This window comes from Drosophila navojoa, chromosome 2 (assembly GCF_054131105.1).
Source record: "Drosophila navojoa isolate 15081-1374.11 chromosome 2, UAZ_NAV_1.0, whole genome shotgun sequence".
NCBI classification, from domain to species: domain Eukaryota; kingdom Metazoa; phylum Arthropoda; class Insecta; order Diptera; family Drosophilidae; genus Drosophila; species Drosophila navojoa.
Window position 1 is genome coordinate 8,294,655 of NC_142890.1, and position 22,650 is coordinate 8,317,304.

Genomic DNA, 22,650 nt, shown 5'->3' on the forward strand with positions numbered 1-22,650 from the left:
TATATAAATAAATATAAATAAATATTGCAAATAGGAAATTATATAATAATTATTTATAGAACTCTATAATATTTATATTGACGTTCCCTCCAGCTAGTCGCCAATATCGAATACAATTGTTGTAAATAGACTTAATGATGTTTTATCAAGACCCAATTGAGCATTAAAATATAATACCCCAGACAAAGATCTTTGAACATATGCCTTTATTCATAGCTGCACCCAAAAATTCAAGTCAACTCCTCAGAATCCAGTTAACAGAATTATCTAAGCTGAAGAAAGCATCCAGCTATCTATATACTAAACGCGCACACACACACAGAGAGACACGCAAAGGGTGTGTGTGTGTTAAAATTAAATAAAATAAAATTAAATGTATATAAAATTAGGTTAATGTTTGGCAGAGGCAGCAGCAGCAGCAGCAGCAGCCAAGGCAAACGAAAAAAAAAAAAAAAGCAAAGACGACATGCCAGCGGGCCCTTTTATTTTATTGTTATGTAGATGAGGCAACAGCAGCGAGAAAGCTGCGACAATGTCCTGTAGAATGAACGCACTTGCCACACGCATCCTGCCACATACGTAGCCCCAGCCCTCCCCCCTCTCCTCCGGCATACCCCATATCGGTGGGTCGAAAAAACATGCGACTTAAACAGGACTTATGGTTATCTGCGCATTTTATGGATATTGCGCTCAACTGGCAAAGCGTTTTGGCCCGCTTTCCAATGTGGCAGCAGCCCTGCCCCGGCAGAGGCACAAAATAAATGAAGTTACTTGCCAGCCATATGTTTGCTAAATGTTCTATGTAAATGTTAAGAAAGCACTTTAATTTGCCAGCCTCAGCGGCAAGGACATTTACTTAATGGCGCGCACTGAGAGTGAATGAAAGTGAAAAGAATCACCGAGCCGTTTGCCCGCACCTCGGCACAGTGCCACGCCCAGCGCACACTCATCGAACTTGAGCAGCGCATCGAGCGAGCAGCGAAAGGCAATTAAAAGCGCATAAAATGCAGCGACAAAGTCAAATTATGAACTGCAACAGTGCAACGGAGCAATGCAACCGAGAATGTGTCCCGAAATAGTTGCGGCAGCAGCGCGAGTTAAGCCTAGTTAAGCCCATGTGCATGCTGCATGCTGCATGCTGCATGTTGCGTGTTGCATGTTGCCCATGCAACATGCCAAACTAAAAACTGCTCCAGCGCCGACATCGTCGCGCCATTTGTCGCTCCGCCTAAGCCCACTTAAGCCCTAAAAAACAGCAGCAACGGGAACCGGAGCGGCAGCAGGAGTCGGAGCAGGAGCGGGAGCAGCAGCAGCAGCAGCAGTTGAGCGGCTGTTCGATTTGACTTATGGGTTCATTTGCTTAACTGTCAGTCAGTCAGTCCGCTCGGCCTCTATTTATAGCTGGCTGGCTGGTTGAGGCGGGCGTCTGTCTAATATAATCTACAAAAAAAAAAAAAAACTGCGTCAGCTATTGCACTTGAAGATGTTGCTGCTGCTGCTGCTGCTTCTGCTGGCAGGTTGTGCCACAAGTTGCAAGTATTAGCTTGCTGCCACTTAATTGAGAGCAATTTCACGCGCTGGCAGGCAACGCGTGTCGCTCAATTGTTTCAACCAAAATATGATCCGAAATTGTGTGTGTTTTCCTTTCCGTTTTTCCGTTTTTCGTTTTTCAATTTCGGCTCGCAATCGAGGCATGTCGGCAAGCAAATTGCCTCGATAGCTGCCTCATTACGTCACTGAGTTGTTGCCGCGCTGCATGCCACGTAATTAGATGTGAAAGTGGCTGCCCCGTGCTACAAGCAGGGGATTAAGATGCTGCCGCGCCACGCAGACAGCTGAAGCTGTGCTCATATTCAAATTGCCCCGGGGTGGCTCATATTTGTTGTCAGAGAGCACGACGTAAGGACAAGTAGATATTACAATAAATAGATATATATTGGAGATCAGACTGGAACTACGCTTCAATGGAGCGAGAGTAAAGAGAGCAGTTGGAAAAAGGAAAAGTCTTAAAGGCAGCTGATGGAGAGAGATTATCGATAGACTCCAGTATTTCTATGAGTTAGCAGTTAGAGACAATCATACGGGTTCTATATGTGTGGCTATAACAATATATATTATATATACATATATATTAAATAGAAAGAGAATAATTATAATTGTGTTGCGGCTCCAACTTATCAATGGGAAATCTTATCTTATTATCGATTTTATTGACTTTTTCATATGTTGTCATAAGATACATAAATGTATTTAATATTTATTGATATTTATTCATATTTTTTAATGTATTTATATAATATAGAAATATACATATTTAATTTTAATTAAGAATTATCAATTATCTAGTTGAATTTTGGTTTTTATAATTTATAAATTATTAATTATTAATATAATTATATTAATGTATTTATATAATTCAGATATTCATATTTAATTTTGATTAAGAATTAATTAAGAATTATCAGTTTTCGAGTGGAATCTTGGTTTTTATAAAAAAAAAATTATTAATTATTAATATAATTATATTAATGTATTTATATAATAAGAAAAATATTATTAAACATCAATATAGTTATAATAATGTATTTATATAATTCAGAAATATACAAATTTAATTTTGATTAGGAATTATCAGTTATCGAGTTGAATCTTAGTTTTTATAATATAAAAATTATTAAATTATTATATTTAAAATTCATTTGGGATATATATTCTTATGATAAGCAAAGCGTTTTGACATCAAAATAAATTAATGAGTAAATGTATTATAAATGTATAGCAAAAAATAAATATTAAAAGTATATATAAATACAAAAGTGTGAGAGCCTTCAATTTATTTTTTATTATATATATTTTATATTTCTATATAATTATTTATTTAATATTGATTAAGAATTTTAATTTAATTTATATGAATATACTCAAGTGCTAAACAGCATTTTCAAACATAGACTTTTATAATCAAGTAAAAATAAAAAATACTTGTATTTAAAAATTCCGCCGTTTCTATAAATCCAAGCAGCAACAGCTCAATAACGAACCAGTGAAGCTTTAAACCTCTGGCAAAATATCTCAAGTGACATCCATTAAAATGGCATGCGCTGCGCCATTTTGTTGCTGTTGCTGTTGTTGGAGCTGCAGCTGTAGCTGTAGCTATGAGCAATAGCAAAACGCCAACCCCGAACACTGTTTGACTGCCCCCAGCCACAACCAGCAGCAGCTACAACAGCCACCAGCCGTCAGCTACCAGCCAAAACACACCCACACACCCCTTTAATTATGATTCAGTGCACACAAACTTTTGTTGCGTGCCTTACGCTTTGTGCTTTGTTGTCCTTGTTGCTGCTTTTGTTGTTGTTGTTGTTGTTGTCCTTTTGTGCTAACTTTTCAATTCCTAATTATAATTAGAGAATCGGTTGTGTTCATAAATATTAAAAAGGGTCGCAACTGCTACACAGTGCTCCACTTGTCTGTTGTTGTTGCTGCTGTTGTTGTTCGTGTTGTTGCTCAACTGCTGGCAGCGACATTCCATGAATAATTAACTCAAGTCTTTATAGGGTCGACACCCGATCCCGCCCCTGACCTAACAACTGAGCGCCCATTTGCCAGGCGCCATCTTGTTTGGCTACAGCAACAACAACAACAACAACAACAACAACAGCAGCAGCAGCAACAATAACATTACGCAGTGCTTCACAAGACATGCGGCGGCGACATGTCATGAATTTACTTATGAATATTTGCATTTTTAATGTAATTTGTGCGATGCGCTGCGCTTCGATGGCTCCAAAAGTGTTGAACATGTACAGTTACTGTGCCCTTTGGTAGGGGTTTAAGTTGCAGCAGTCTCTCAGTTGTGCAAATAATTTACAATTTAAAATTCCATTTAGTGATTTAAGGCCAAAATTGCCAATTATTAATTAACATAATTTAACGTATCAAAGTTAAAGTTGGCCAATAACTGTCATACTAGCAAGTACATGACCCCAGCAGATGCATATACCATTCGTTTTCCCTAATGTATAACACTAGTTGTGTAGCGAATACAGGAACCATTTTTCGTCAAATTACAGTAGAAACATAAGCACGCATACGGTATAGCACAGTTCTCATTATACTGCACGAAACAAGTCAATGCCGTGTGTCATGGCTAAGCATGCCACCAAATCCTACGTAGTGCGTGTCATGGCTAAGTATTTCACTATGCAACTGTAGCAACATAGCTGCACGAAACCTAATGCCTCAGCCAAGGTGTCTGCCTTGGCTAAATATTCAATTTAAATTCAAATATTGATTAATTTTTGTACTTGAATATATTCGCAATAATAAATTGTATGTGTATATAAAATATTTAAAACCAGATTCACATTTTTGCATGGCCATTAAAATTAAACCAGTTTCGCAATTCTCACAAAGCGCGTATCAAATAGACTAAAACAGGAAACCCTAGGTACACACATGCCATGCCTGTGTGCGAGTGCGTGCATAAATTAACAATATGTCTCAACAGCTATAACTAAATATTAGTTAAATCTTAGTGCGTCTAAACTATTTACAATAGACGATTAGCTAGAGCTCAGGATAGCATCGGAGCACTGCAGCCGTTGTTCAGACGATATTCGGCGTAGACGAGACCCGTGTTGTGCCAGTGGTAGAAGGCGGCGACGATGATCAGGTGCCACCAGTTGTGCGAGTGGCCCACAAAGTCCACCTTGCCGGTGAGCCAGCGCTCAGGTATCTTGGCGGCATAGAACACAAAGGCCACCAAGCAGAGCAGGTACATGACTACGATCCGTGGCACCATCAGTCCGACCAGCTCGTTCTCGAATCCGCCCATCGCCACCGCCCAGTGGCCCAGCGGCAGGATGCCGTACGCGGACCAGAGCAGCAGCACAGCCACCTTGCCATTCATCGAGACATTCAGCTGGGGTATCTGCACGGCAATGGCCAGGCCGAACATGCCCAGCGCAATGGTCGAGTACAGGGTGCGCAGAAACTGAACAAAATAACATAATATAGAATTACTTAACATTTTCAATCAATTGACTACGATTACCGTGTGACACCAGAAGGCATAGTACATGCCACTGATGTAGATGGCCACCAGCGACAGCGAAATGCCCAGAAAGTCAACCGACAAAAATAGCTCATAGTGCTCCTCCGACTTGCAGGAGAATATATGGTATATGGCCGACATCAGCATGCACAGGCAGAAGCAGACCAGCAGGCAGACCACCAGCACCTGATCCTCCAGCTCCGCGTGCTGGCGCAGAAACTGAAAGTCGAAGATGGTCAGCCCGATGAAGAGGATGCAGCCAGCCAGATGACTCCAGATATTGATCTATTGTAGCAGAGAGCAAAATTTTTAATAAAATAATATTACATAACTTGAAAACGAGTTCTTAATTACGTCAGCCGTATATAAATACGTTGAAATTGAAATGAAATGGGAAAAAAATAACTTGATAGCATCTCAAATCATTTTTTAACTAAATATAAAATAGAGAAAATATTTTGAATCTAACTTAAACCTCTTAAATCTTTTAGAGTCAAGATCTTTAGAGCCAGTTTGAATCAGAAACCAAATAGTTTATACTATTCATATTATTGATCAGCAATTACCGTCTCATTAGTCCACCAGAAAATGCTTTGCAGGCACAGCTTGTTGGACAGGAATGTGCGATAGCCGCGTCTTATATAAGGATTGAACTTCAAGTGACTTGGCGCCTGTGTGAAACGAAAAGATCAAAGACCCGTTAGTTGGTTAGCTCTATTTTTTATGGTACTGCATGGTCAGTGCAGGCACACCAAATGCATTTTCAATCAATAACATTGAAGTAAACAAACCAAAAAAACAAAAACAAAAAAAAATATATATATATATGAAGAAGAAGCAGATTGCAGGGGCAAACGCTTTAGGTCCGATGGCGACGTGCCAAATTAAAATGGCCAAAGTCTCAATTACGCAAAAGCAAGCATACGAATTAAATGTTCATTAACAAGCAAATGTCTTTAAATTGTTATAAACCAAAAACAAAAACGAGACGAGCCTAACGAATTTCCAATACCCTACAAAAGCAGCGGAAGAGGTAAAAAAAAATCTAATTGAAAATTCGGTATTATATGCTTGTTGATAGACACGAGCCCAGCTTCGGGAGCACTAGTCTGATCTTTATAACAAGTGTATGCGCATCCGCTCTGAAAGCTTTTAATTATTATTTCATATACTAGAAACTGTTCTTGCTTTAAGTAGATTCACTTGAACTCGCCGAAATTAAGCTGAACCCTAACTGTATAAATTGTCCAAGTCAAATATGTTGAGACATTAAAAAAATAAAAAAATTCTTTTCCGTGAAATTAACCAAGTTCAGGGCGAAAACCTGGAGCAGTACGTGCTAAATACTAATTTCACAAAATCTTTATTCAAATACTTTTCAAACTAGAAAATACTATCTATCTATCTATCTATGTATCTACATATAATAATATATAGAAATATAAAGCTAGCTATATCTCAGATTACAAAATAGAAAATATTTATCAATATAGGAAATAATATCTGTCTAAGATAAACTATAGAAATAGATATTTTTATAAATTGAATAAGGGACTTTATATAATATAAAATATTTTTCAAACTAGGAAATCTGATCTATCTATAGTAATATATTAGAATAAATACATATCTAGCTATATCTATATATTAAATTTTGTAAAAGAGTAGATCTAAAATTTGTTAGCGTCTTCATTTGTTTTGCTGTATCTACGCGGGTTTTTCGCTTGTTTTTGTTGCTGTTGTCTTTTGGTTAATAATAAAATCGACCTTGATTTAGTTTGTTGTCGGCTGTTGTCGACCATTGTTGTTGTTATTGTTGTCTTTCTTGTGGTTGTTGTTGTCAGTTTCGTGCCTATTTGTATTACGACTATTTGGCAATTGTTGCCACGTTTTGCATTCATTTCGTTTTGGCCATTTACAACACGCACTCGCGAATAGTTTATGCACACATCAAATATGAGGCTTAGCCAGATGAAGAGCGTGAAGCCAATGTGGCATTCCGATTTAAGAAAAGATATAAAAAATGTGGAGTTTGCTTCTTACTCACATCATCGAAGTTGCACAGCCATTTCAATTTGGACAACTTGTCATCAAAGTCCGGGCCATGTCCCAGCACATTTGGCTCCTCATTGGCCGGAAACTGATGAGCGGCGTCCGTAGTCAGTTCCGTAGTTGGTTGACCATCGAGCTGCAAGAGCGAAGCGGAGCAGAACAGAAACATGATCAAGTACAAATTAACGTTTTAGCCATGGGTCAGAAGTTAAAAGCTGCGATTTGCATTCGATCTAAAGTTCCGGCTTCATTTTTGCGACTCTACCATCGGAATTACTTGGTTATATGATGATTCTGATTCCTAGCTATAGAATAACTATTATTGTTATAGTTATATACAAAAAAGAAATAAATAAATAAGAATCGCAATTGGCTCCATAAAAATAATCACCATAACAAATTGTTGGGGGCTTGAGTTTTATTTGTTTACCATAAACTGGATATGGGATGCATAACAACAACAACAACAACAAATCAGCTGCACCTGTGCGTATGTGTGTGTGTGTGTGTGTGTGTGTGTGTGTGTGTGTGTGTGTGTGTGTGTGTGTGTGTGTGTGTGTGTGTGTGTGTGTGTGTGTGTGTGTGTGTGTGTGTGTGTGTGTGTGTGTGTGTGTGTGTGTGTGTGTTTATGCACCTGCACGCGTGTGTGCGCGTTAACAGGTTGATGACGTTTTTGTTTACATTTACAAATGTTGTTTTTTGAATTTGTTTTTTTTTTTTAATTGCATTCTCGAAATGATGTGAAAAGTGTTTTTCTTTTTTTGCACTCGTATAAGCCGAAGCGGCACGAGCCTATTTACTGTTGGGAAACGACACCCGGCCAAAATCTTAGCACACACACACACATAATTACAGCTGTTCAGTTGCATTGATGAAATTATAGAAATATGCAATTTAAACTCATGTAAATTTAATATATTAGAAATATATAATGCAAAATAATCTTTACATTGCTAAAAGTTTTCTTTTCGCCAAGTTTTATGCGAAGGTATGCCAGCTGTCAAATCGAACGCACTTCCTGCCAAATACTAAATATACTCAAATATAATATCAACTTTCAATCAACAAATCACAATTTCTGACGAATTTACCGTATTAACATTTTGCTTAGCATCTGCTGGTGTTCCAGGTAAACAGCGCCAGCAGCAGCTGAACGAAGTGCATTATCAAATATTTCAATATACAAAAAAAAAAAAAAAAAAAAAATAGTTGCGAAAAAGTATAGAAAACGATTTTCAAACTAAAATCGTTGCACTTTGCAATTATTGACTGGGCAAACAGATTTGAATGGCAAGTCATCCATCAACAGGATGTGCTATTAATCTAGGCATTGACGTATATAGTTTCGTAATGTCTACTAAATGCACTAGGGCTCATTGCTGTCGTTGTTGTTGTTGTTGTTATTGTGATCTACAAACATACTTTGGTCTACCTCAATACTTTAGTCAACTCATATTCAAATATCTTACGTTTTTCTTTTTATTAGTGCGCGCATTATGTTTAAGATCTGCCGCTGCTGTTGTTGTTGTTGTTCTTGTGGTCGTTATAATTGTAGTTTCCATTTTCAAAAACTCTTTGTAAACGCTCACGATTGTACAATGTTTATTTATATTTTTGTTACAATTTTCCAATCTCTTTTTGTTTTCGTATATTTAATGGGCTTCGATTGCGAAACTCTGTAAAATATTAGTTAACTGCTTGATTTTAAACAGCAAAATTATATCAACTGTTTCGTTCAGAAACTTGAACGAAACTGTAACCAGCGAAATCCAATGCACGCCAAGTTATCTAAAATGCAAAGCTTTGCGCACGAAAGCTCAACGACGCGACGCAGCGTTCACATTGCAGCAAAACGGTGAGAGGCAGAGACAGCGCGAGAGTGAGAGAGTGAGTGTGCAAGTGAGTAGAAAAGACCCTGCCTACGTTTACAGCAAAAGCTGCTTTTTCGACGCCCGCAAGCTTGAGCAACGTTTTGAACTGAGAGAGTTATGCGAAATTTCGATTAGCCGGCTTTGGTTAAGCAAGCCAGTGCGTCGCGCCACCTCTCACTTATATAACGAAGCAGAGCAGCAAAGTGCGTGCGACACTGAGAATTGATAGCGCTTGTATAAGCCTGAATGCCTATGCGTGAAAAGCCTAGCTCTTTGTTGGCTTTTGGCTGTGAATGCAACATAAACAAAAACCTAAAAACCAGTTTCAAGTTCGACTGAACTTGAGGAATTCCGCGTGAATGGAACTTTCGCAATGGTCCCTCGACAGACAAATGTACATAAATGCAAACATACATATGTATATGTATGTGTTTGTATATATGTATGCATGTCATATAATTATATATTTATGCATACATGTACATGAATATCTATGTGTGCCCTTATGTAAGCAGCGATCGGCCAGAGACACCCGTAATTGACCTTGACTCCATTTGTCAGCGCGCAAGTTAAGCTCTCTCCTTGAGCATTTTGCTTTGGTCTACAATTCGCGCTTGCACGTGCTGTTGCCATATGCGATTATCAACGGTCTATTTTGTTGTTTGTTATCAACTGCGTCGAGCTACTCACCCAGCTATCGTCATCCTTTGGCACTTTGCGATTATAGCACGACGATGATGACGTTGTTGTTGTTGTTGTGGTGCTGCTGCTCAGCTCCAGGTCGGCCAAGATATGCGCTGCGGCCAGACTCTCGTGAGGGCGTGGACTCATTTCGGGATTGAAGCTAGCATGCAAGAGGCAAATCAAATAGAGTCAGAGTTTTACAAGCTATTTTTACACTCCACAAAACTGGCTGGCGACCAGTTGCGGCTCTGTTGGCCATTCGCGGAACAGTGTGAAAATCGAGACGAGCCTCTGCCTCTAAACAAAGGTCTACTTTCGGGTATCGTGTAAACGTGTGTGCGAATGTGTGTTGCCAAGTGGCCGGGTAACAGAGAAAGCGTTTGTAAATATTGAAATTAATTTAGACATGCCTAAATTAATCATATCTATGTTTGTATGTATATGTGCATAAATAAATATATATATATATGTATATATATCTACGTATTATAAATAGGTACACGTGAGCGTTTGCAGCTCATCGCATTAATACAATATTTCTCTCTTGTTTTTCGAATTTGTTTACATAACCAAAATTTGTACTGAAACTTTTGGATTTATTCTCAAATCTAATTTGTATCTCATTTTTGTTGTTGTTACGTTTCGGCACGTGTGAGCATTCAAATCGCAATTGTTTCCAAATTAATTTTTTATTTATGCAAAGATCAATTGATTTTGATTAATGCACGCTCAAATGCATACTGATGCACACATATAGACACATACACACACACGCACGCACACACACACACATATGTATGTACATACTTTCTGTTCTAGTTTGGACAGAAAGAACAAAAATTTCACTTGGCACAGCGATCTCGAGCCACCCGGGAGCTTGCTAAACGTCAACTGAAGACTGCAGCGTCGCCGCAACACCGTCGGCCGGGCAGCTCGCCAAAATTGTTGTTCCCAAGCATCGCGCTCAGAAAGACAGCTACAAATAGAGAGAGATGTGGAGAACGAGATGAACTAACGGCATGCAAGAGAGCGAAATATACGATCTCTGGCGAGGTCTGTAGCTTGGCGCATTCGCTCAGTTCCGCTACACGGTATGGAGAGAGCAATGACTGTGACGTCACAAGCTTCATTTGTTCCCTCTTCGCCAGACAGCTGTATCGAACACTGCTCTGACGCAATGAGCGCTCTGAGCAAGACGTTGCGCGCCCTACCTGTTATATGGCTGGAGCATGAATCGGTAATCAAATAAAAATACATCGAAAAGCTTTACAAGTCTGGGGCAGCGCAGTCAGCGTCAACGCCGGCTTCGACGTACATCGTTGGGTATTAATTGAGTCTCTGAATTGATTAAATGTTTATTTAAAATGCTGTAGCTGTTGCCAGCACCAGAATAAACGCGTACCAATGCGTGTTCTCGTTCTCGTCTACATATGTATGACTTCTTCGTCTGTATGTATGTATGTGTGCATGTTTAAGCCAGTGAATAAAAAGTTATTTTATGCTAAATTCTTGTCCATTTCTGAATTTGCTGTTGCCTTTCCAGATGTCTTTGACATTCGTTGGTGCTGGAGAATTAGTATAACCTTCACTTTGACCGACTTGCATACACTCTCCTATTACAGGGATTTTTAATCAAAATGTGTAGCAAGCACTTAAGGGATACTTACTTTAATACCTTGGAACAATAATCAATAATCTTAGTTGATCCTAATTTGTAAATTCATACAGTTGCGAAAACTACACTAAGCCCTAGCTCTTATGGCTCTCATTCAAATGTGTAGAGTTATAAGACATACTTTCCTTTCAATTGTCAGCTTGGAAAGTATCTTTCTATAAACCTAATTTGCTTAATTATTGGAATATAACAGATATAAAGGTAACGAACATAACATTTACTACAATGACTAATGTCTCAACAAAATGATTGTGTCTATCCATATAAAAAATAAACTACTAAAAAATTCTTAGACGTCTCAAAATACGATTACACAAAAAAAGAATTTGTAATAATAACAATTATAGAGTTGGTTGATATTTGAAAACATTCTATGAAAGTGGATTTCTGCAATCTGTTGACTATGAAAACATACATTAATATTTCCAGCAAATAGTTCAGTAGAATTTCAAGAAACATCTGAACTATCATAAATGCAGAACAAAACTTATAGGGAGTCCAAAAGAATCCAACTTACATTCGAACAGGAGTTACGTTTAAAATATTTCAATTACTTAAATATATTATACAAAGCCAACATTCATTGATTTAACTACAAAGATGAGGGTTGATACTGTTTTTAAAATAGTTGGGATAAGCATGCGGAATTTCTGATTTAAAACAGAACAATAGCAATAACCCACAAAGAGAGTATCATATTCATCAGAGAATTGCATCTACATATATGATATACAATTTAATAAAAATAAGTCTCATATTCTATTGGATTTTTAAAATAATCAGATCTATCTAACATAAGTATTTCCTTCCAAAAGAAAAAAACTAATTGCATTTCATAATTTTAGTTTAGACAAATCTCTTTACGTACTCTAGAAACAAATGAATATAGATGTAGCTGTATATATAGCGATATATATATAGGTGTAGATGAGACAGTTAGACTAAAAGGAATTATTGATTTTATACTAATGTGTGACCTGATTTTTTGCAAGGCTTTTGGCATCGTGATAGAAAATTGAATTTTTGTAATTTTTATTTTTCCGGTTCTTTAAATATAATATAATAATAATAATAATTTTCCAGCTGATCTTTATTTGTTGTTTTGTTTTTAAACTTATTATGTGTGGGATGCTGTGTTGTTGGTAGCTGTCTCGCTTTAAATGTTTATGCTTACATAATTCTTGTTTTTTTTTGTTTGTTTTCAGTAATTATTATTAAATTATGTTCCTTTCATGCTGCTGCTGCTGCTGTTGCGGTTTTAGCGGTCAAATAAACTTCATGCCAATTTGACAGTTGCTGCTGCCGTAACTCTTACTGCAGTTGCATTTCATTGCTGTTGATGTTGTTGTTGTTGGAACACTGACTCCGTTCCGCTCCTGGCTGCTACTGCCGCTGCTGTTGTTACTGTTATTAATTGGTGTTTGTATGTTTGCTCCTGCTGCTGATGCTGTTTTGCTGTTGTTGTTGTTCCTGCTGCAGCCTCAGCTCCTTCTATTGACGCTATCATCGCTGTTGCCATCCCTAGAGGAGCTAGAGCTAGAGCCGATGTTGATGTTGATGCTAAAGCTGGGGAGAAGGCAGCTGTCGCAGCTGTTGTAACTATTGTTAAATGTAATCTTTGCTTTTGATGTTGCTGTTGTGTTTGCTATTGATGTTGCTGTTGTTGTTGTTGTTGTTGTTTTTGTTGATGTTCTCTTTGCTGTTGCTAATTTTCTTATTGTTGTTGCTTTTGTTGTTGGACTGTTGTTGCTGTAATCTGGAACGCATCACATAGCATACTTTCTAGTCCACTCCCGTGCCAGTTCATTGTATTTTTCCCGATCGGTCTTATATATTCTGGCGATCTCTGGAACAAGTGGATCATCTGGATTGGGATCACAGAGTAGAGAGCAAATTGATAATAAGACTGCAATCGCGAGAGAAAGAGAAAGAGAAATTAAATTAGTAAATACACTTTATATAAATATATATATATTTGTACTTACCTTTTGAAATAGTTAATGCTGGCGACCACTGAGATCTTAATATATCGAGGCAAATGGATCCATTGCTGTTAATGTTTGGATGGTATATGCGTGTTGTAAAGGCCACTTTTGGCGGCTTAAAAGGATAGTCTGTTGGAAAGTGTATAGTTAAGAAAAATACACCTCCTTGATAAGGGCTGTCCGGCTGCAAATAATACAAGCAAATATTTCAATTAGTATGAGCATATAAGGAAATTAAATTAAATCCAGTAGAGTGAACATTGAGTCTGGATAACTTAGAGCAAACGATCCTTTCCTATTATCTACCTAATAACAATTGATGTAGGATATTGAACACTGCCTGCAATCAAGATTATATAATTAGCTCTTATATAAATGTACCTAGACAATTAACATTGCTTCATGTTAAATCTAATACTCAGAGCTGCATTTATATATTTAACATACATTATTATATTTAGTATATCTAATTTTTCTATCGTTTAATTGCTTAACTCTTCTTCCTAGTTATACCACATAAGCAAACAGCTAATATTTGCTTAATTTCAGCAATTAAACTAGCCAAATGACTTTGTAAAGATAAGATAAACATTTTACGCTAAATTTGCTAGACATCAAAAGAAAACAAAGCTCAGTTGGATATCAAAATAAAAGCTCTATCGATACGGTCTAAAAAATTCTTTGACTGCTCCGTCTATAAAGTCGTTCTCTCTGTGACTCTGGCAGGTGCTGCACGTGCTGCATCGAACGAAGCTCTCTCACTCCAGACTGAAGAATGATAGTTGACTATCTTACCGGGCCCATTATTGTTGCTTGCCAGTGAAATACTGTAAAGATAGAGAGAATAGAAGTTTAGGATAAATTTGAATCATTGCAAATTATTTAAATACATTTAATTATTACGAAATAAACCAAACCACACGCTTTGCAATGCCACAGCTTACCCCAACCGCACTTTTCTAGGGTGCGGACGGGGGAGTTGGGTGATTAAATAAATGCAGTGCTCACTCTGCACTCGCGCTCTCTCTCTCTCACTCACTCTCTTTGCGATAAGCCCTCTCCATTTACCGCAAGAGTTAACCAAAAAGAACAAAAACAAACAATTGCCAAAGAGCCTTGGCACCGACTGTTGGCTGCGCCGCTGCAGCTGACGCTCGCAACGCAGACTACTTGCCTAGCATGCCGTCTCGCTTACACCCATTGTCCAAGGCTATTGCGGAGCTATTCGCTCAATGTCACACACAGCCCGGCCCAAGTAGCTTTTGGGCTGAGAACTGGGCCGCAGCGTAGCAGCCAACTGCGACGCCAGCAGAGGCAATGCGCTATGCGTGTGTGTGTGTGTGCGCGTAGCTCTTTCGGTATGTTTGCAATACAATTACAGAAATTTTATTTCTAGAACTCAATTGAAGTTTCGCCACAAGCCAAAATGAGCAATTGATATATCGTTTATCGATAACAGTTATGGGGCTGCTGCTAAATGAATTTATTTACATTTATGTAAAAGCGGGTTTTCTTTGTTCTTTGATTTATTCAGAGTTCGAACGCTGCAGTTCAGTATCGCCACGTAACTTATTTCACAAATAACCAACCACTGATAAGAATACAGAGCACAACACAACGGAAGCGTAGTGTTTACCAAGTATTCATGATGCGGATGCGCCCATTTTATAACTGATAAATACATAATATATGTGCTAAAATATAAACGAGGATTATCTAATAATCTGTGCGCTAGCATTACTGATTATACATGTCAAACAATTATCAGGTCTTTAATAGATAATGCCTAGGAAAATCATATAGCTAATATTTTGCAACAATTAACATAAATTAGCAAAACAATCTCCAATACGAAATATTCACAATATAAATATGTAAATATTTTAAATAAGATTTCTTTTAAGAGTGATCAAAAGTTTGAATAATTCTAACATTGCTGTTAAGGCTATGTTACACTAAGATTAACCAGAGATTAACCATATATGAGGGTCTTTACGTTCTCAATTTCTAGACTTGATTCGAATATGTTTTGAGATATCAAAAACTTTATTCATGACTTTCTTAATTTCTTTCAAGCAACTATTAACATTAATTTCAACATTTATGCAGTTGTTAACACTAACATTAAACTAGAAAATCAGTTCGATGTCTTTAATTCAACTCTCACACGTCTGTCCAGGCGACGGCGACCTCAAAAGAAACTCACTTTAATTGCACGATTTCACTTTTAAATGACGTCATTCAGGTAACCTCTATAGCAAACGAAGCTGGCCTTAAATAAATGTACACACACATACACACATGTGAGCGTGTATGTGTCTCTGCAGAGTTAACATTTAAACGCACACATTTAACATTTAATGAAATTCAGTAATTGCAAATTTCAAACCGCGAATCGGTAAAATCAGAAATAGAAATTGCTACAGTAGTCGCTCGATAACGTGAGCTGATAATCGGCGCACTCATTAAACGAGATAATTTGTGATGGAATATCATTTCTCAGTTTAGCTTAGTTTTTGAACTTTATTCATTAAAAGTTTTCAAAATGCAAATGGGATTTTTTCAATCTAAATTGTAGCACAGTTTTCGCTTCAAAATAGAAAACTTTCTACAAGAGTTGACTGTATGGAATATGCATACATATATGATATGTGCATATATTAAAATAATTATAAAACTGCACAGTCACGTTCTGCAAGCTATGACGTGACGAATCAAATCTAAAGCTAACTTCTCTATGATAAATGTAAAGAGAGATCTTTCCCTATTTATAGAAGCTCAGAGAGAGGGAGAGAGATAGAGAGAGAGAGAGAGAGAGAGAGAGAGAGAGAGAGAGAGAGAGAGAGAGAGAGAGAGAGAGAGAGATGGGGAAGCTGTTTGAGCAGCGATCTACGCACTAGCGCAGTTACATAACGCTCAACTGTGCTGATAACAGAACTATTAAGTATTCTATGGAGCGTACTAGGCAAGACGTGGAGGCGCGGAACGTAAGTGGTGCTTACTGCTGCTGTTGTTATACTTACAATCATCTCCAACTGGTCCAGCTGAACATTGTGCAGGTGGATCTCTGCCCAGATCTTGCAGTTCCTGTGAATAAGAAAAATGCATAATTAATTGAGATATATATGTATGAGTAGCATAAATACAGTGAGTATTCTCTTTAGGCAACAGTTTCAATTATTTGATTGATAACTATCATAATACTTGATCATATCTACAAGTCTTCTGTATATGATCAATTAAAACAACTTTTTTGCGACTATAGCTATTCATGTTGAGGAACTGAGCGCGTCAAAGAGCATTCACTGCACATATCACATATTATATGGAAAAACACTAAATTGCCAAACATTTTGCATGCGCATTTCATAAATACAAATTTCTTCCGCCTTGCTTTTTGATTCTCTCGCTGCATGTTTTTACATGTATTCCATGCATATGTATTTACTATACATTTACATGAGCCATTTGAAATGATATGCATTTAAAATGCACAAATATATTAAAAGGAATTTTAAGCACACAAAAATATGATAATTTTTATTCGCAACGGCCAGCGGCAAATGCGAGTGACGCGAAAATCAAGTTCGTTGGCCCGAACCAGAAGGCAGCACAGCCAGCACCCTGCTTGCTCTTTCGCTCTTACTCCCGCTCCCGGCTGCTCTCGTTCTTCTTCCTCGCTCGCTCTTTCACTCATTGCCTGCCGCACGCACACAGCTGAGCGGCTGTGGCCCGACCCCCTCCCTGGCCTATCTTCTCTGCAGCACAGCTGCCAACATGGGGCGTACAAATAGGTGTAAAGTAAACCGGCAAAAAAAATATATAAGAAAAAAAAATCGCTTACAGAAAAATGATGAGCTGTGCGGAAGGTAGCAAAACGAGAGCCTTGGCACAATATACATTAAACGAACGGCAGGAGAGCGAGAGAGAGAGAGAGAGAGAGAGAGAGAGAGAGACATAGACAAAGGGAAACAGAGGATTGCAGTAAGTGGAGGGGTAGGAAAAAGTTTTAAAGCGAACGGCTGACTGCCTCTGTCGCAGTCGCCGTCGCCGTCGCTGCCTCAGTCCGCAGCATAAGCTTTTGTCGTTGCTTCTCTTTGTGATGATTTCGCACAGCCACAAAATGATATGGAATGAAAAATAAAACATTTCATTTGCCGTCACATCGAAGAGCGGAAAAACAGAAAAATATGCGCGACGCACAAAAATATAAATAGATTCGAAAGACTTCTTTTCTTTTTGCCACATGCTACGCATTTTTCGACGTGTACCTGTTGAGCAAAAAATAATTACAACAAAGAGCGAAAAGAAAAACAACATGGCATAAGAAAACTGTTACAAAACGAACGGCAAATAAAGCGAACACCAAGTTCGAGGAGACTTTCAGTGCGACCAGGCCACCTCTGCCGACGGCATGACTCATGCGTTGGCCACAAAGACGCGCCAGCAAGTGTGAGTGTTTTGCTTTATAATTCAAATAAAAACAAACTAACGGTCGCTAGCACACGAATAAACATGCTTGATCAGCAAGCTCGTGTGGGAGAGAGAGATAGATAGAAAGAGAGCTTGCGAGAGCCCGGCTTACAGAGCGTATACTTCTTTTCCTTTTCTTTTTCTATTTATTCAATTCATTTTTGGCAATTCAGGCCAACTGACGACTACAACAAATACAACAGCAACAGCTCAATCAGCGAAACCTTGGCTATGTCAGAGAGAATAGAGCGAACGAGTAGGGGGGAAACCAAAGTAGTTGCCTGCTAATTGCAAGCTGTTAGTTGAGCGGACGGAAGGGGAAGAGGGACACATTACATAAAAAATACAAAGACAAGAAATAATAATAAATTAACATCAATTCATTTAGCATTACGGGTGCTTCCTCAGTTTCACTAGTATTTCATTTTCATTTCATTTCGTTTATATACGTATAAAAGTTTATAACAAAAACAGCACCTAAAGAAAAAATTCAATGGCCATGACGCTCGTGGTTCGTGACGCTGCAGACGTCAACGGCAACGCCAGCGTCGCTGCTTTTGTTGCTCGAGCTGTCAGCAGACCCCCTTCAACACAAAAGCAGGCAACACACACACACACATACATAAATATACACATACAGTGTATATATTTAGTTATGCTTGCGTGTATGACTTATTAGCGATAATTTACATATTTTACTGTCGCGTACATTATTTAAACTGAAATTATGTTAAATTATAATTTTGTAGTAATTATTTGTGCTCTATATGCTGCAGTGTTTTTCAACACTATATTCAGTTGCCATCTCACACACACACACGCACACATAGAAATTCTCTTAGCACTGCCCCATTCGCTTAACATTAGCGCGTAAGAAAGAGCCAAATACAGTGTATGGCCAGACGAACTAGCAGCTGCTGCCGATTTTACCGAGCACTCTTTGGGCGTCTCATGGGGGTGTGTGAGCGAGATGGTTAAATTCATATGGTGCTGTTCACTGGTTGTGACTGTGCAAAGACTTTATAAGCGTATGACTGAGTATGTGTGTGCATGTGTGTTGGTGGGGGCTATGACGGTGAACCGGCCTCACTCAAATCGAACTGTAATTTTCAAGCAATAAATTTCAGCGCTTATAATGTAAATAGAATAGACTTCAAAAGAATTAAACATGAACGTTAAACGTTGAAATGTCAAAGTAAAACATATCGCCACGCAAAAGAGGGTGACTTGTCGTTCCCTTGAGAGCGAACGAGCGAGCGAGTCAATAGCTGCAGCAGATGGGGGCAGCTACAATAAACGGACACCGCAACAGAAATTCCATTGAAAATTATATTATGCGATATGAATGCACATTAAATCATTTGCATAGTCAATTGCACTTTGTCTGGTCCATTGACCAGCAGATAGGAGTTTGGAGTTGGGCACTTTCAGCTGTTAGTCACTGCAGAAATAATTAATAAATTTACTCGCTTTCACACACGCATATTCACACAACCATCATCGGCACATTAATGCAATGGGCACGCATACATACATATCTAAGTGCCTGCGTGTGAGTATGTATACATATATATATTAGGCAGCACTATTTCTGAATTATCAGCGCAAAAAGTAAGGTTAGGTTAATTTTATACGCTTTTACTTCATGTATTCGCCGTGTTTTATTTTTTGCTGGATCTTTCTGTGGCGCTGGCAACAACAACACGCACTCATACACAGAGGCATACGCGCGTGTGAGTGCCCTGCTATATATATAAATATATATATATTACTTATATATACACAACGGCATGTATTGGGTAACACAGCGGAGCCCGAGAGCGCGGCGCTGAGACTCTGCTGGCCAAAAGTTGACCAGATGACGGCGGTGTTGACCAGGTGCCCGGCTTGCATGCATGCACACACACTAGCACGCATACATTGCCACCCGCTCAACTACACTCACACACACATTTACTGTGTAACGGAAACAACGACCAGTACAAATGGCCGTACACGTTGTCCGTGTTCGTTGCCTTGCCCAGCTCACACACACAGGCACATGCACAGGATATATTGCCAGCTATTCCTAATTAGAGTTCCATATAAGGCTGAGGCTCTTTTGCTCAATTGTTGGTTTTTGTGTTTTAATCATCGACTAAATACTAAACCTAAACTTGTTTTACTCTTTTAGCTTCTGTTGTAATTAATGCACGTCGTCATCGCCCATTTTTCCTTATGCTTCTTTTGCTTTTTGCACGTTTTCTTTCGCTCACGTATTCGGTTCGGTTCATTTTTTTTTTTTTGTCTTTCTTTTCTTTGTACATTGCCGTTGTCGTTCCTACGTTTCACATTTCTTGCATAAATTTTTTGTCACACAAGAAATTTCTATTCACATATTTTTGTTGGTTTTTTTTTTTTTTGCTACATATTCAAACTTTTACACACTTTTGAAATGCATACTAATGCGTAAATGATTTGTACAATTTGATTTCATTATTTTTATCGTTTTTTCACATACCTTATTGATTCTTTTTAACGCCATTTTCTGATTGAAATTTGATTTTCTTGTGTGTGTGGTGTTGTGTTGGTGAGAGTGTATTAGTTGTACGTTTCTCTTTGCTTTTCGATTACTTTTTGTTCTTTTTCGAATTACACAAAGCGAGAAATTTATTAACAATTGAAAAATGCTATAGAAAAAACCAAACGAAACACAAAAGCTGCGGTAGGCTTTATATTTTCACTGTGTTCTGGCTATTTTCTGCTCAGCTTTTCTCCGAGGTTACAGTCTAGAAATATTGCAGCACTGCGAGTAGAACGGCGCCCCGACGACAACTACGGCTACGATATTTTTGCTGCTTTAAGCGACGAACGGATGTGAGTGAGACCGACACGATGAATAACAGCGGACGAAGTGAACGACGTTTCAAAGTGCGCGTGTGTGACAGAGACGACTTTAGGGTGTTACGTGTCTAGGTGTTGGAAAGTGTACGATAATTTTCAACACTCATCAAGAGAACAGCACAGCTATCTATGTCATGCAGGTAACTGTCTGGCCAGATCGATATTATCTGCAAAGAGAGGGAAAAAGACTATTTAATCTATGTGGCAACTCGCCATGACAATAATTGGACATATACAATTTATATTTTAAATAAATTATTTACTTACTTTTTGCGACAGCAGCAGCAAATAACAACACGAGTCTAAGATGTCTAAGGTGGAAAATGGAAAAGGGACGTCGTGTGTGTGTTTGGAAAATTTAGTAATCGAAAATCAGCGTCAGAACTTTAAACGAAGGCACATTGAAAATTCCAACCAACAAAAACTGTTTAAACCGGCTGCGACGCAATTGTGTATGTCCGCTGCGTTTTCTGTCTGCGCGCACTAAATGCTGTTAATTAATTGTTTCTATGAGCACACAACGTGTTGCTTGCTGCCGGAATGTTTTTACTGATGAATTTTGACGGAGTTGTCCTATGTATTTGCTAAAGTTTGAACAGCTACTCTGTTTGAAAATTTGAGTAGAAATCTTGCACTGCCCAGCTGTTGGTATATAAAAAAGTATATTTTGGTATTATTTAAAATTGTACGTGGGACAACAGTGCTACCAGATTGTTCACATCGTATGGTACATTATTTGCAGATATTGCCGCTTGTGAAGTTCGGCCACACTTAACTGTCTGCAAATTTAAACAAAAAAAGGAAATTAGCAAGCAAACTTCACATGAATAAATCAATTCGGTCAATTATTTAGCAAACGCAACGCGTCAGTTTTGCACGTCTCAAAGCAATAAAACGTTTCTTGAACGATCAAATAATAAAAACGGCTGCAGTTAGAATTTTTTCAGTTGTTGTTGCTGCCGATTTGCGAAGCGACAAAGTGCTCGTGTGTGCGTTTGTGAGTGTGATTGTCAGTGTGCGTGCGACAGTATGTGCGTATATTTGTGTGTGTGAAGATAATTTAGTTAGAGGTCATTTCTATGCGTAAGTCTTTGCAACATGCGGCGGCACCCAGTTGTTGAAAGCGGGACCATCGTCTTCACACATCACACGAGCCATAACAACAAAGGACGTTCGCAGCTGTACGCCTACGTCCACGCCCACTGCAAAGCGTGCAGCAGCAACGCCAGCTTTGTTTTATAGTACGCGCAGCCATGCCAACAACAACAACAACAGCAGTAAAATCCACTGAAGAAGAAGAGGAAGAAAATTGCGATACGCCAATGGCGTCGGCTAGTACAACAAGAACAAGAACATCAGAGGAGCAACCACAACAACCATCGTTGCCGTCAGCTGCGGCGTCGCCCTCTTCATCGCTGCAGGCGTCAACCACTGATGCAATGTCAAAGGCAGCTGCGCGGCCAACGCCAACACCCTCACTGTTGCCTCTGCTGGCGTCGGCTGCCGCTTGTAATAAACAGTTACTGTTCTGCCGGCGTTTTAAGGATGCGTCCGCTGGCAACGTAGACGGTGCTAGCTTTTTACGTAACTTTAACTCTTTGCCGTTGTTCGTCTACGCAACGTCGCCGTCGACGCACGCCATTTCAGCAGATGGCGTCGGCGTTGCCAAGGAGGCAGCAGCCGCTGCTGCCGCTGCGTCGGCGTTCAGTCAAAAGGTAAGTTGAGCTTTCATTTTCTATCCTTCCTTAACTCTCTCTCTCTCACATGCGATATCATCTCCCATTGTGGTCGCTCTCTTTGTTCTTGAATAGCATAATTGAGCATTTCCGCTGCATGCTAAGGGGTGGCTCTGGGTAGACTTGCGGTATTAATGTTGGATGTTGGATGCGGTTGTGGGGTAGGAGGCAAAGCTTGGTGCAGCCATTGATCGTGCCGTATCTGCCTTTTTATAATTTATTATTATCTGTTTTA

The 22,650-nt window shown here is 38.7% G+C and overlaps 3 protein-coding genes across 7 annotated transcripts in view; 1 reads left to right on the forward strand and 2 right to left on the reverse strand.

The window, feature by feature from the left end:
* Window positions 1-4,294: 4,294 nt before the first annotated feature.
* LOC108648966 (progestin and adipoQ receptor family member 3) lies at window positions 4,295-10,621 on the reverse strand. Of its 4 annotated transcripts, none has more exons than XM_018097945.3 (6): window positions 10,471-10,621; window positions 9,670-9,823; window positions 7,104-7,244; window positions 5,623-5,727; window positions 5,057-5,341; window positions 4,295-4,996 (listed from the first exon to the last, which is right to left on the reverse strand). In XM_018097945.3, the coding sequence occupies exons 2-6, from the start codon at window positions 9,808-9,810 to the stop codon at window positions 4,577-4,579; spliced, it is 1,092 nt and encodes a 363-aa protein (XP_017953434.1). In that variant the 5' UTR covers window positions 9,811-9,823; window positions 10,471-10,621; the 3' UTR covers window positions 4,295-4,576. The 4 variants fall into 4 exon arrangements, with proteins under 4 accessions (XP_017953434.1, XP_017953433.1, XP_089119221.1 ...); XM_018097944.3 differs by lacking the exon at window positions 10,471-10,621 and adding an exon at window positions 10,147-10,346; XM_089263095.1 differs by lacking the exon at window positions 10,471-10,621 and adding an exon at window positions 10,164-10,327.
* Window positions 10,622-12,353: 1,732 nt separating this feature from the next.
* eff (ubiquitin-conjugating enzyme E2 eff) lies at window positions 12,354-21,258 on the reverse strand. The gene is made up of 6 exons (XM_018102585.3): window positions 20,947-21,258; window positions 20,297-20,846; window positions 16,347-16,410; window positions 14,119-14,150; window positions 13,324-13,507; window positions 12,354-13,244 (listed from the first exon to the last, which is right to left on the reverse strand). Exons 2-6 carry the CDS (start codon window positions 20,318-20,320, stop codon window positions 13,105-13,107), a joined length of 444 nt encoding a protein of 147 aa, XP_017958074.1. The 5' UTR covers window positions 20,321-20,846; window positions 20,947-21,258; the 3' UTR covers window positions 12,354-13,104.
* Window positions 21,259-21,414: 156 nt separating this feature from the next.
* Window positions 21,415-22,650, forward strand: part of jvl (javelin-like) — a 56,367-nt gene continuing 55,131 nt past the window's right edge. Inside the window, exon 1 of one of the 2 annotated variants that reach the window (XM_018102292.3) lies at window positions 21,415-22,394. In XM_018102292.3, the coding sequence (XP_017957781.1) occupies window positions 21,933-22,394 (462 nt within the window). In that variant the 5' untranslated portion in view covers window positions 21,415-21,932. The remainder of the gene's footprint in view (window positions 22,395-22,650) is intronic. The other variant, XR_003979997.2, reaches the window with a different exon arrangement.